Here is a 15,313-nt window from a genome sequence, read left to right as displayed (position 1 = left end):
TCGGGTTCAGTGTTACCTTGGGATATTCCTCTTGTCATCCATCCATTCTCTTCCACTTATCCTTATCAGGGTCGCGGGGGGCTGTAGCCTACCCCAGCTACCATAGGGCAAGAGGCGGGGACAGGTAGCCTAATGAAGGGCGAACACAGAGAGAAATAAAACCATTCACACTCACTCAGATTCAGTTTAGATTGACCTAACCCCACTAACTGAATGTGTTTGGATTGTGGGAGGAAGCCAGAGGGAACCCAGGCAAGCACGGGAAGAACATGCAAACTTCACACATATTTTAGTTTATTTAGAATGTTTTTACTGACTTTAACTAAATCATTTTAAAATCTCGAACAAATAAAGTATTGTTGTCTTTTCTTGTCTTGTACGTACCAGCTGTTCTATTTGTTTTATCTGTCTTCAGATCAGATTGTGTGGATATCCTGACCCAGTGTGGAGATACAAAACGTTTTCACGAAGGACAAACACCAGAGAGGATCTGTGAGCTCCTGTCGCCTATTGATGACCCTGAACACTGCATCCCTCTCTACAGATACCTTAGTGAGTCAGGTTACTCCAGCGTTTGTTTGCATTATACAGAAACAGAAGGGATCAGCTGTAAATGAAACAGATGCAGTCTTGTAATTCAATAACAAAAGAAAAACTTTTGAAAAATCAATTGAGTTTGCCACTAGAGGGCAGCAGAGCACAGATGCTCAGAAGCTGGTGGATACAGTACATCCTACAATGTTGTTTTGAATAACATTTTAGCAAACACGTTGCTGCTTGTAACACAGCAGACTTAAAGAAATATTATCATCCCGATCCAATGCTCAGTGGTTTCAAAATGGGCCTTTCAGTGATTACAGTCACTAGTGTTTGACATTTTCTGTGTCGCTGTTTCCTGTTGCCAAGGTAATGCACTGAAAACAAGAAACTGAAAGAGTTATTATCATTATTATTATTATTTTAATTATTGTTATTGTTTGTCTGCACACTGGGAACATTAGCCAAGCTAATGGTGTAGTTCAGTTATTCTTAACAGAAATGATGCCTAAAACACAAGCGTCTGTGCCCCTGACGTTACCAGTAGCCAAGATGACTGAGTTGCTTTTTTTTTCTTTAATTACCTTCAGCTTAAGGCTAGTTTTGATGATATGGTACAAATGTAAATAGATTCACGCGTTGCTTTATACAATAAAAAAGCATACATTATACACATGCACAGCAGAATGTGCAGCAATTTTCTGTAGTTGTTTTGTCAGTCTTTGGCTCCTAGTCCCAAATCATGGATGTTAGAGCATCCAGTTCATGCCAAAAATGGTCTCTAATAGTTTCAGCTTTTAATTTGAAGTTCATGTAGACCTTTTTTACAACAACAGTTGTCCCAACACTTATTATATTTGAAGTTACTGAATGATCTGATCAATAAGCACATGTGTCCTATTTAATGGAAAGACAGAGTCAGGCTCAGCTGGAACTGTCTTTCCATTACATAGGACTAAGGGCTGGACATCGAGCCTCTATATGCTACGTATTAGAATTCATAGTAGATTTGCATTAGGTCTCTTTTCTCCTGATGAGACTTTTCTTTTGAAAACACATATTCACATTCTTAAAAACAGAAAGCATTAATGGTACTTTCCTTTTCCACACACCATTAAGCACCCAGCTCCCTAGGCAGCAACACTGTTAAGGAGGTTATCCATCCATGCAATCCTAACCCCTGTCCAAGCAACCACATATGCCAGGTGAACAGGAAGGGCTGCCTCGATGAGCTAAACTGTCAGCCATACCTCTGTGTGCCAGGTAAGACAAACTACAGTCCGTTTCTGCAGCTTCACATTATTCACATTCAAGAGGCTGAAGTCTGTTTTTATGTTTTCAGGCTGCAAAATGGGTGAAGCCTCTGAGTTCTTGGTGCAACAGGATGCTCGTATCCAAGTGCCTACGCGCACTGATCCTACGGTTTGCTTCGAGGTGTGCAGCTGTGGTCCCAGTGGGCGACTGGAGAACTGTGTGGAGATGCCCTGCATGGACACCAGCAAGCCCTGCATAGTAGGAGGACAGAGGAAGAGTAGGACTCTTAAAGACATACAATTCTTATAGTATACAGTTAGTTTTTAAGCATTTGGACAATGAAGCAATTCTTTTAGTAATTTTGCCTCTGCATACGAGGAAAGAAGATTTTAAATCAAACAATCCAGATGTTTTTGAAGTGCAGGCTTTCACCTTTCATTCATGGGATTTAACAGAAGTACTGCATTAACTGCCATTTCTATTACATATCTCCCAATTTTAAGAAGCTCAACAATAATTATCTTGATGCATTGCTAATTCTCATTCCTGCCTCCTCATACTTGGCTGCAAACTCTTTCAAGGTGAGCTGGAGGCCTGATGAAGGGATCTGAAGACTGCACCGTAGGTGGCTGACAGTTGGTGTCATTACCCACCCTTCTGTTCAGTGACTGTCGTTCAACAGAGGAGGTGGCTTACAACAACATAGATGGCCTCTCTCTCCTCTGGTCCAAAATGTGAACATTAGCATCCTCGCCTGTATCTTTTAAGTGCAGATGTACAGCTGACTCTTGTCCTGTCAGAGGTGGCTCTTCTATGTTCTGCCATACGTTTATGGAGCAGCTGTTTGGTTTCTCCATTGTAGAGGTCTGAGCATTCTGTGCTGCACTGCATGGTGTGAACGATTCAGACCCGGCATGGCGTTAATTGGCTGTTTTCATTTAATTCAGACACACACACTCTTGCACAAAATGGTTCGACCAAATATCTCTGGCATGGTCAGCTTTTCAGCTGACCCCACACTTCTTTCTTGTCTCCAATCTCTGGCGACACTAAAAAGGGAAGAGAGTTCATCAGTCTGACTGCCTCCACCTGGACCTCAGCCTCCCTCCCCCACCCCTCCTACACTGCAGCAGAGCCAAAGGCCACACCCCTGCCACACCGACCCACTGCCCGACTGAGGCTTGGGCCGCATCTGGCCAGAGCCCTCTGTTTGAGGCATCTGTCTGCAGGATGAAAGTGAGGCAAAAGTTAAGTGTGTTGAGCAGCAGCTCCCCACAGAGAGCCTTTTTCAACGGCACAAACGCACCGCTGAGCCAGATCTTGGACACAAACACGGACACGAACCGGCGATAGTACCCAGCCAGCCCCAGGAACCACCTCACCTACTTTTTGGTCTTGGGGCACGGGCAGGATCCAATGGTGGCTGTCTTCTCCGCCTGTGGATGCGCCTGCCTGCCTCCCAAGTGGTACCCCAGATACTGTACCTCCCTCAGTCCAACTGCGCACTTCTTTGGGTTGGCCGTGAGCCCTGCCTGCCTCAGGGAATGCAGGACCGTGCCCACCCTCTGCACATGCTCTGCCCAGGTGTTCCTGTGGATGATCACATCAGCCCGGTAGGCAGCAGAATATGCAGCAGGTGTGACCAGGTGCAGGCGGCGCCAGCACCTGGTCCGTGAGGCACTGGACAGTGGCAGGGGCTCTGAACAAGCCAAATGGAAGAGAGACAAATTGGTACAAACCGTGCAGAGTGGAGAATGATTTTCCTTGGACTCTGCAGACAAGGGAATCTGCCAATAGCCCTTGGTTAAATCCAGTGTCGTAAAAAATTGAGTGGTGCCTAACCAGTCCAGGAGTTCATCAAGCCGGGGCATGGGGTAGGCATCAAACCGTGACACCTTGTCCACCTTGTAGGTAGACGACACAGAACCATATAGACCCACCTTTCTTCATGACCAGAACTATGGGGCTACACCAAGCTCTGTGTGACTCTTCTATTACTCCCATTTTCAGCATCTCTGCCAATTCCTTCTGAACAATTTGCTGTTTATGTTCAACTCAATTCATCTCTGTCCTTCACCAGGCTCATTGGAGAAGTGATTTCAGCCTCTCGCCATCCTCTAAGGAGGTTGAGGTGATATACCTGTGTGGCTCTTCCCCTGCCGATGTTGACTTCATAGTCATTATTGCCAACCCATGGTGTGACCAAGAATGGATGTGTATGTGTGTTGCAGTGCTGGTGGCCGGCGGGCTGCTACTCCATGCTCCCTCTGCCCCCATGGCCAGGTGCTCCTCTGCTAGCGTGACTGCAGTCTCCACTCTCATCGTGGCATATCCCCTGGCAGCCCCTCCACAGTCCTCCCCATCATCTGACTGGCCCAGAACTGCAGTTAATGATACTTCGAGGAGAGGCCCAAACGATCCAGCACAGCGCTGTGAATTTCCCTAAAGCTACCTCGGTACGTTGGTGGTAGGCTCAGAGACGCCGTGGGAGACCCTCCAGACAGCAGTGGAAGCAGCCACCGCGCCTACTCAGTGGCAAGCCACTGACATGCCTCTGCTGTGGCCTGGAAGGTCTCCAAAAAGACCTGCAGGTTGTTGCCCTCCGCCATCCGGTGCATCGGGGTGGCTCCATCCACCCTCTCCAACACCTGCGTCTGCCGCTAAACTTGCTCACGGTGCATCAGCATTTGAGCCAGGAGCTGAAGCAGCTGCGTGGACTAAGGGCTGGACATCGAGCCTGGATTTGGGCACCACTGTGAATGGTTCAATCCCGACACGGCATTAATTGGCTGTTTTGCCACTTTTATTTAGGCGCACACACACAGAATGGTTCAGCACCAAACATCTCTGGCATGGTTAGCTTTTCAGCTGAACCCACAATTCTCTCTTGTCTCTGTCCCCGGTGACACTAAAAAGGGAAGAGAGATTATCAGCCTGACTACCTCCACCTGGCCCTCAGCCTCCATGGCACTGCCCTTTGAACCCACTGCACCACCGTCCCACTGCAGCAGAGCTAAAGACCACACCCCTGCCACACACAGATTACAGTTTGCTGCTTAGCTTGTGTGGGAGTTTGAGAAAAACCAGTTTTTAACTGGGAGTGAGTCTGAAGTGCAATGGGATGTGCTGAGGAAAAACTTTGAGTTTCTTTGTGTTTATCCAAGTTAATATAACCACATGTTTTAAGAGCATGTTCCTTTTCTTTCCCTTCTGCCTTAGAGGGAATGTTTTCTTCCTGCAGTTGCAGGGTCCTGATCCTGGTGGTAGTCAAACAGTAGACACTTGTCTTTGTGTGTAGGTTTCCAGTAAACGTCAGTGTTGAGGCTTCCAACCTCTGCAGTGCACAGAGCACGTTCTAAAACAAAAGTCTTTGTATCTACTCCGATGAACTTTGTGTTTCTATCCACTGAGATGATGTGAACAGTGAAGGCTTCTCCTTCTTGAGTTTTGATTGTGACTTAGGAGTAATCCTTATATCTGTACCAGTGGGTAGCTGCTATCCCTTTGATAGAGCCAAGATCTTTACTTTCCACTGCCTCCATGGCTACAGTGGATCTAAAAGAAAGGGTGCAAATCTGATCAGGGTCAAAGCTGGTTCTGTTGTGTAAGGAGCTGTCTCACTACGGCTGGTCTCTGGCAGCTCCACTGCCTCCACAGGCCCAGTAACATTACTTACTAACAGTTGGGAAAGGTATGGATATTCTGTATTTAAGTAGAAGTATAGATACTAGTGTTAAAAATTACTCCTGTAAAAGTTGAAGTACTCATTCAACTTCTTTACTCAAGTAAAAGTAAAAAAGTACAGACTCTGAAATATGCTCAGTGTAAGAAAGCAAAAGATAAGCTTTGGAGGAAATTTGAAGCTAACTGAGCCTCACAGTGTTATCGTAATGATTCAGCTTAAATCAGAAGAAAGAGAAGGAAAATTAAATTCACCAGGTGGGGAACCCTAAAATCAGTTGTTGTGGCTCAGTGTGGGGAAAGAATCATAACTCACAATTATTTTTATTAAGAGCTCCAGTAGATTTTCTTCTTCACTGCTCTCTGTGGATGTACACACCTGAATTCAACAAGGTGGAAGCAGATGGTTCACGAGTTCATCCTCTACGTCAGTGTTTTCCAACCTTTTGGAGCCACGGTAGATATTTCACATTACAAAAATCCCACGGCTCACCACCAAACAAAAATATCACAAAAAGGACATTGATAAGATTTCCCTGCATAACAGTCAGAGCAGAATTGGCTCAGTTTGTCCCCAGTGTACCTTTTGTGCTTTCTCCTGACCACTGCTCATGCTAGGGCCTTCATCTAGCTCGGAGTTTTCTCCAGGACCAAGGTCAGACTGACTACTTTTTCACATATTTATCTATTGCTATGTACTGTCCTCCCGTGACTCATGCCAGTCGCTTACTAATCTAATCAGGTGGACCCAGATAGTCTTCCATGGCACACCTGGTCACAGTACACTCACAGTACACTGTTTATCCTGTCTTTTTTCTAGTTCATATAAAGTTGGTATGAAGGTGGAATTCAGTGAATGAATATCAGCATCATCAGCTAAAATGTATATGAATCTCTGCTGCACATGATGTACGCTAACTGTGACCATGAACCCACTGCCACTGTTCTTTAATTTGAACCCATCACAGTGCAGTGAACTAACCTGTTTATCTGACACTAACCTGCAGAGGATTTTCATGCAGCCTTTAAATAACACAGTTAGTCTGCTTCAGTTTGAGTTTTTTCATATTGTGAAACAAAACAAATCAGTGTCACATGTACAGACCCATTTAAAAACAAGGGCTTACATGCAGTCTTTGCATTTATAGTTTATTAAATACCACTGAGCAGCCCTTTAAAGCTAACCCTATTTTTCTTCATCTCTGAGTAAAGTTAGCCCTCATTCTTCTCTCTCCTTGTGAAGACAACACAAACAGTTTGTGAGTTTGCTGATAGAAAAGCTGCATTTGAAATGACCTGCTACTTAAAAAGCATCAGTCACTTTATGCTTGCCTTCTGTAGGGCTAGCTACACTGCCACTTTAACCCCTGGCTTTGGCACATGTCATCTGTTTTCATGCAACATCCCCTGGTGTTTAGGCTCAAATCGGTTCGATGTATGAAGGCCCACAGCAACGAAATAATAACTTAGAATTCATTAAGCCTAAGGTAACCAGCCTGTTTTGAAAATGTAATCAGAATCAGAATCAGAATACTTTATTGATCCCTGGGGGAAATTATTTTTTGTTACAGTGCTCCATTATAAACCAACATTAAGACAAGACAGACAATACACTAACTAAGAATAGTACAATATATACATATATATACATACATACATACATACATACATACATACATACATACGTCACTCATAAATAAATATTTGGAAAAGAAACATGTGTAGCTGTAGCAGCAAACAGTGTGTTAAGTGGATGCGTTGTACAGGGAGATGGCCACAGGCAGGAATGATTTCCTGTGTCGTTCAGTGGTGCTTTTCGGTAATCTCAGTCTCTCACTGAACGAGCTCCTGTGACTGACCAACATGTCATGGAGTGGGTGGGAGGTGTTATCCAACATTGTCTTTATCTTGGACAGCATCCGCCTCTCCGACACCACCTTGAGGGAGTCCAGCTCCATCCCCACAACATTGCTGGCCTTACGGATCAGTTTATTAAGTCTGTTGGCATCTGCGACCCTCAGCCTGCTCCCCCAGCATGCAACAGCATAGAGGATCGCACTGGCCACCACAGACTCATAGAAAATCCTCAGCATTTTCTGGCAGATGTTGAAGGACCTCAGTCGCCTCAAAAAATAGAGACGACTCTGGCCCTTCCTGTAAAGTGCTGTGGTGTTTTTAGCCCAGTCCAGTTTATTGTCAATGTGTACTCCAAGGACTACAAAGTACAGATATTTGTTTGAAAATGTAGGAAGTAAAAGTACAAAGTTATCAGAACTACTGAAGTAAAGTACACATACCTGAAAATTCTGCTAAAGTACAGTAATGAAATATTTTTACTTAGTTACTTTCCACGTCTGCTTACTACTAATTAGCAGTGTTAATTGTCATTCATGTTAATGTTACTAACCTATACAAAGTTCAGTGTTGAACGCGTTAGAATGCAAACATAAGGTTACAATAATGTAGAGCTGGGCGATAGAACGATAACGATACGTATTGCGAAATAACTTTTTCTCGATAGAAAAATTAGACTATTGCGATAGACCTCGCCGCTCTTGTCCTCTTAAAAAAAAAAAAAAGAACAGCCAATCCAAATTAAGTAGCGCAGAGCCGAACCAATCACAGCCGCAGCGTCACATCACGTGACTTGTTACGTACAGCACAAGTGCCAAGCCGCACATGTGTATTTGTTTGGGAAGCAGCCAGCCACCGTGCCGCCCGGTAATGGAGGAAATGAGTGCGCCGACTAGAGAAAAATCAACCGAGAGCGTGACCGAAGGTTACCGAAGAGAAAACAGATGATGGTTCCAACGCCGGAGAGATTGTCGAATGGAAGAGCCATAGAAGTTCCGTAGTGTAAAAGTATTTCGGCTATTTCAAGTCTGACAAAAAACAGAGCACTGTAAATTGTGCCGAAAGCAAGTCTGGAAATACAATAAACTGGTGCATGCTCAATCTCTCAATCTGTTCTTCTGTAAAACAAACTAAGATTTATTTTTAGAATTAATATTTTGTTTCTAAGTGGAATTGACAGTTTAGTCTGTTTCGTTTGTTCTATTTTGAAACTTAAACGCTTTAGCGGCTGCCTTTTGTGTAGTTTGCAATATTTGCCTTTATTTATCTGAAAAAGTCTCATGTTCCTTAAGTACATCTACCCTGTTGAACTTATTATGGGAAATAAATATTTAAATCAAAACAAGCTGCTGATTATTTCACATTTTACTTGTGAGCAACGGCACATTTAAATCTTACAAATATAGTTATTTGGCTGATATCGTGATAGATATCGTTATCGCCTGAAATGAAAAAAATATATCGTGATATGAAAAAATCTTATATCGCCCAGCTCTACAATAATGCACTTCAGTCTACGGTCTGAGCACAGTGATGAGTTGGTGAGTGCTGTTGACTTATTCCAAGTGTCACTGGTAGCAATGGGTACTACAGATACACTATTAATGTAACTGAACTCCTGGTTGTGGTTACACTGTGAAATCTGAGCGATGAATCTTGCACATTCAGTTCAGCAACTTTCTAACATGTTTTTGGTCGATATGTGTTACCGACAGGCCATGGGACGTCTTTCAAGACCGACTGCCACAACTGTTACTGCTTTGCTGGTGAGACCGTCTGCTCCACTAAAGAGTGTCTCAGCTCTGGATACACAGATGACAGTCATCGACACTTTACTGGTTAGTGTTTCAATAGAGTTTGGACATTTCTGATAATGAACTACAGGTTAATCCATCCATCCATCCATACTCATCCGCTTTATCCGGGGCCGGGTCGGGGGGGCAGCAGCCTAAGCAGAGAAGCCCAGACCTCCCTCTCCCCAGCCACCTCCTCCAGCTTATCCGGGGGAACACCAAGGCGTTCCCAGGCCAGCCGAGAGATATAATCTCTCCAGCGTGTCCTGGGTTTGCCCCGGGGCCTCCTCCCGGTGGGACATGCCTGGAACACCTCATCCAGGAGGCGCCCAGGAGGCATCCTTGTCAGATGCCCGAACCACCTCAGCTGGCTCCTTTCGATGTGGAGGAGCAGCAGCTCTGCTCTGAGCCACTCCCAGATGGCTGCACAGGTGGTGATCAGTTGACAGCTCAGCCCCTCTCTTTACCCGAGTGTCCAGAACATATGGTCGCAGGTCTGGTGATACAATTACAAAATCGATCATCGACCTACGGCCTAGAGCGTCCTGCTGCCACGTCCACTTATGGACACTCTTATGTTTGAACATGGTGTTCGTTATGGCCAAACTGTGATTTGCACAGAAGTCCAATAACAAAGAACTGCTTGGGTTCATGTCAGGGAGGCCATTCCTCCCAATCACACCCCTCCAGGTCTCTCTGTCGTTACCCACGTGAGCATTGAAGTCTCCCAGAAAGACAACAGAGTTTCCAGGTGGAGCACCTTCCAGCACCCCACCCAGAGACTCTAAGTAGGCTGGGTACTCTGAACTGCCACTCGGCGCATAAGCGCAGATGACAGTCAGGACCCGTTCCCCGACCCTAAGGCACAGGGAACAAACCCTCTCATCCACCGGGAAGAACCCTAATATACCGGCAAAAAGCCGAGGGGATATTAGAATACCCACCCCAGCCCGCTGCCTCTCACCAGGAGCAACTCCAGACTGAGACAGAGTCCAGCCCCTCTCCAGGAGACTGGTTCCAGAGCCCAAGCCATGCGTAGAGGTGAGCCCGACTATATCTAGCCGGTACCTCTCAACCTCACGCACTAACTCAGGCTCCTTCCCCACCAGAGAGGTGACATTCCATGTCCCTATTGCCAGTCTTGGCAGCCGGGGATCAGTCCGCCAGGGCCTCCAATGCACCCGACCCCTATGGCGCCTCCTGTGGGTGGTGGGCCTGCGGGAGGATGGGCCCATGTCCCCTTTTCGGGTTGTGCCCGGCCGGGCCCCATGGACTAAGGCCCGGCCACCAGACACTCGCCCTCGGGCACCCTCCCCAGGCCTGGCTCCAGGGCGGGGCCCCGGTAACCCTATCCAGGGCAGGGTAAACTGTTCCCTCGATGTTTTTCTCATAAGGGTCTTCTGAATCGCTCTTTGTCTGGTCCCTCACCCAGGACCAATTTGCCAGCCCCCAGACAACATAGCCCCTGGGATCCGTGGGACAGACAAACCCCTCCACCATGGTATGGTAGCGATTCACAGAGAGGCAGGTTAATGCAATATTATTTTATTAAATATAAGAGATAAAAGTGGCTTTTGTTGGTTATTAAAACATGTTAGACATGTACGATGGATTATCCCCAAATTCAGTGTTGAAGAAAAGAAAAATCACACTTGTCCAAGAATATTCCACGCAGTAACATCCAGAGCCCAACAGGAAGCCGATGTCAAAGCACAAAACTAAACAAAGGTTTAAAATACCACTTTTTTAGCCTTGAAAAGTTTGCAATTTACAGCCTTATAAAAGCCTCTTCATAACTGTTGTGGCTTCTGACTATTTTTCACCACAAAAATTCTGCACACCTGAATGGGCATCATGTGGCTTGAAGGAAAAAAAGACAATAAAAATAATTAAATACAATTCCTACGAACTGCCTCACTTACTGCTTGTACATTTATAAAATTATAACATTTATTTCCATCTGAACTTCATCAGGTATACCTGGACTATATATTCCCAATAAATGTGTGATACAGTGCTTCTGGAAAGTATTGTAATGTTGTAGCCTTATTTCAACATGAATTAAATTCACTTTTCACCAAAATAATTAAAGAGATAAGGGTTGTTTTTAGAGGTGTTTAACATTTAAGAACATTACTAATTATTTGCAAGAGCCAAACTGAGTGACATTCACTTTTGACATGCACCTCAGGTGCATCGGCCCAACCAGGGGGCTCTCTAACTGGTGGGGAGGTTGTCATATCTTTGCAGGTGGTCTCCTCACTACAGGAGCTCACTCTGCAGGTGGGGGAGAGATATAGGAGAGGTGGAGAATGAACTCAACCTGGGTGTCTATTGTCTTGTGTAATTTGGGAGATGATTGGATGATGGGGTGGGTGCAGTTTTCTCTGGGGTGGAGTCGGGTGGGCTGCCCCGGACTCTGTGGGGCTGGGCGGTGCTGCTGCTGCGGGCCCCGGTCTGGATGGGCCTGGGCCCCCTTGGGCCCCCTTGCCCTGGTGGGTTCCAGAGTGTGAGGGTGCCTACTGGGGTGCCCCTCCCTTTCTTCCCTCCCCATCCTCAGCTGCCTCCCTATTCCCGCTCTACCACACCCACCCACACACGCAGGGCTTGGGGTGCAGGTATGTCACCAAGGTGCAGGGGGGGCACTCCCCCTCTGTCCCCTTCTGGCTGCCTGTGCCTCAATTTTATTCTGCAGCCTAGACATCTACATTACTCACACTCTCACATAACACATACATATAGGGCCTTGGGGGTGGGCACATTTTACAGCATCCAGAGGATGGTCGGTGTACTCCAACCCACCTCTGGCGCTGGTGCCCTACCCTCAATTTTAAATGCATGTAGACACTGAGGGTTTTCGGGAGGAGCTGTGCTGCTCTCTGAGAGGAAGCTAGTACCATGCTCTCCTGAGTTTTAAATGCACTTTAGAACAGCACACAGCAACACTACATATGAGCGGGCGTAGGGAGGTTTGAGGTCTTCACTCACCCCGGTTCTGTTAGCCGTCAGGGCTGGGGGGCTGGGAGGAGGTGCTGGCCGTCAGACTGGGGTCTGGGATGCGGGGCCTCCCTGCTACTGCAGATAAGGAGGTGGTCCGCTTGCCTCCACCCCAGAGAGAAGGGTTACATCTCCTGGGTTTAGGTGCGGCTTGCCCCTCTGAGGGCGGGGGTACCTGGACCTGGGATATAGAGTATGTTTGGGGAGTGCGACTGTCTGTGCAGTGTCTATTTGTGTCTGTCTACACGTTGGGTGAGTGCTGAGTATTTGGTTGTGTATATGGGGTGGGAATGCACGTCTGTGTCCGCGTGTGCCTGTTCGCAAACCTTTGGAACACAAGCATGCTGATCCACACAGGTATGCACACAGGTGTACACACGGGTGTTCACAGACGCGGACTACAGCTTTCTTGGCTGCTGTCTCAAAGCACATTGTGCGCTGTCTATCTTGCGTGCTGCACAATATCGTTTAATATTTAGTATCTACTGTTATCTACTGCTAGCTAGTTTATTGTGATGGTGCTGGTTTTATTATGTTGCTCTTTTTGTTTGCTTTCTCTTCTGTTTTTTATTTTTCTCCATACAGGTGATCCAGGTGTTTTGTTTGTTTTTCTTTCTTTCTTCCCCCCCTTCTCACCGTCTCTTCTCCCCTTTGGTTTTCTTTCTCTCCCTCTCTTTCTTTCATTCTTTCTCCCTGTCCTATCCCCCAGTCATGTCTGTCCCGTTTGTAGGAACTGAAAATAAAATAAATACATAATTATAATAAAGGTCAATCAAATGGACCAATATGGCAAGGCCATGATGATCCACTTGGTAAAATAAATCCGTTTGGCATCTTTCTTGGCCTTAAGACAACAATTCTGATGGCTAAAGATCCAAACGGGACACAAAAAAAGGAAAGAAAAAAAAAGAGATATGGGTTTATGATTAGATTGCTAAAATTGCATCCGGTGGGTTAAAAAGCAAGGCATGGACAGAACTAAACCCCAGTATTCTGAGATGTTTGCCTCTACTTTGGAGAGTATGATGGATTAGAATACAACCCTAACAGGTTATTTTCCTTAAAGCAAATTGTTTCTTTTAGCTTTCTGTTAACTCTTGGTTGTATATAAGTCACGCTTCTCAGTGAAATAGTGGTTTCTGTCTCCCTCTGCCCTCCCCTAGGTCTTCCCTGTAGCTGCCAGGACCGCTTTGTTCCAGTGTGTGCCTCTAATGGGCGGACATATCCCAGTGCCTGCGTTGCTCGATGTATGGGATTCAAGGACAGTCAGTTTGTCTTTGGCCCGTGCCACCTCAGTAAACCATGTGCCAGCAAACCCTGCCAGAGAAACCAGAGGTGGGTTCAGTACATTTTACTTGCTCTCTGTCCTTGTCCCAACTAGGGATGGGAATTGATACGAATTTTGGAATTCTGATTCCATTATCAACATCACTTATCAATTCAATTCCTTATCGATTCTCTTGTCGGTTCTATCAAGGTCAAGGTAACTTTATTTATACCCAAAGACAAGGTAAATTTGCTTTACAGAAAAATGACAGCATTTGGCATCCCTTTAAAAAAACACACATACCTAGTAAATATATAAAGCTCACTGTGGCACATATATAGTAATTTTAATATTTCGAATCAAAAACAGTTCCTATTTAATTCAGTGACAGCAACAGGGACAAAGCTATTTTTATAATGCTTTGTCCTGCATCTCGGAAATAGAAACCTCCGTCCTGAGGAAAGAAGCTGAAATTCACCCCTTAGAGGATGGGAACCATTTTTAAGGATTGATAAAGCCATCCTCTGTACCTGCTTAGAATACAGGGAGGCTAAACAAGACTGTGGCTCACCTATCAGACGACTATTTGGGTGGTCTTTAGGTCGGCTTCACCACTAGAAGACATTATATTCATGCAAATTAACTGCATGCTGTGTGGTCAAATGTTTGTGCATGTTGGAAGTTGTCACGGTGGGCTGCGCTGGGGTATTTTGTGAATGGGCCCAAAAGCAGATGCAGAGAGGTATAGCTGGTTTCAACACAAAGTGAGCCTTTATTCAGGCTGAAGGCAGCTGCAAACATGAAACTATAAACAAACTATGACTGACTGTGAAAACTGATGAGTATTCACAAAACAGGAACTCCAGCAACACTTGAGGGAAGATGAACAACTTTAATAATAGACCGTGTTTCGGCTTGTGGCCTTCATCAGGGTCATGCAGTACCTTACATTACTTCGAAACATATTGCAAATGCAGGACTCAAACTGCAGGACTCTGAAGGGTTACGATTAAAGTGGATTTATTTACAGAGTGACACCTGGTGCTTTATACAGTGACTAAGGGGAAAGGGCTCTAGGGAATCGAGGAAAGGGAAACACGTCCAAAAGCTCTTCACCAAGACAGTCACCCACAGGTCCAACTCGCAATCTATGCTGACGCTCACTCACGACACACTCGCTCGAGTGTCCAGTCACAATGGGACTAGAGAGGTAAGGTTTGAGCTGGAAGACAACATGCATGTGCATATTGCGAGTTAACTTCAGACAGGCAGAAACAGGGTTAGGAGGGTTGAGAGCCAGTTTTCTAGAATCTTTCCAGATTCTACAAGCCCTCTGCTGGGCTAATGGGGAGGTCAAGGGTCCGATGTCGGTCTGCCAGCTGCTTGTTCTGTTCCTTGGTTGGAAGGAGAGCGGCTCAGGTGGCCCTCCATAGGCAGCAAAACCTGCGCAGATGATGAATGTAAGGGACTGAAGCCACGGTCAAAGATGATGTCCAAAGGATCCCATGGAGCCGGAAGATGTGGTTCGTGAAGAGTTGGGCTGTAGGGAGTTTAGATAAGGCCACAAAGTGAGCCACTTTAGAAAAGCAATCAACGATAGTCAAAATTACCGTGTTCCTGGCATAGGGAGGTAGACCGGTCACGAAGTCAAGGGCAATGTGTGACCACGGTCGTACAGGGGTTGGCAAAAGTTGAAGCAGGCCAATGGGGGGAGAGCTCTTTGACTTGTTTTGAGGTAGTGCTGGCAGAAACATACTACCTTGTGTCCTTGGCCAGCAGTGTTCACCAGAAGAGGTGTTAAAGGAAGGAGATAGTTTGGTGAATCCCTGGACGGCAGGTGAACTTGGTATTATCTGTCCAGTGGAGTACCTGAGGCCGGACAGAGGATGAAACATAAAGTCTCTTGGTGGGCCGGGTACAGGGTGAGGTT

General features: G+C 45.8%; 1 protein-coding gene across 1 annotated transcript in view; it reads left to right on the top strand.

The window, feature by feature from the left end:
* The window catches only part of reck (reversion-inducing-cysteine-rich protein with kazal motifs), a 97,700-nt gene that overhangs the window by 57,326 nt on the left and 25,061 nt on the right, over positions 1 to 15,313 (top strand). The window contains exons 12-16 of the mRNA XM_085467410.1: positions 416 to 552; positions 1,657 to 1,800; positions 1,880 to 2,068; positions 9,042 to 9,164; positions 13,280 to 13,451. Coding sequence (XP_085323536.1) covers positions 416 to 552; positions 1,657 to 1,800; positions 1,880 to 2,068; positions 9,042 to 9,164; positions 13,280 to 13,451 — 765 coding nt within the window. The remainder of the gene's footprint in view (positions 1 to 415; positions 553 to 1,656; positions 1,801 to 1,879; positions 2,069 to 9,041; positions 9,165 to 13,279; positions 13,452 to 15,313) is intronic.

The sequence above is a fragment of the Copadichromis virginalis genome, linkage group LG9, assembly GCF_057382275.1.
Source record: "Copadichromis virginalis isolate Kocher_CV1m ecotype Utaka linkage group LG9, C_Virginalis_male_GT1.1, whole genome shotgun sequence".
Classification (NCBI taxonomy): Eukaryota; Metazoa; Chordata; class Actinopteri; order Cichliformes; family Cichlidae; genus Copadichromis; species Copadichromis virginalis.
Note: the sequence above shows the minus strand (reverse complement) of the source record. Positions and strands in the feature narration are given on the sequence as shown.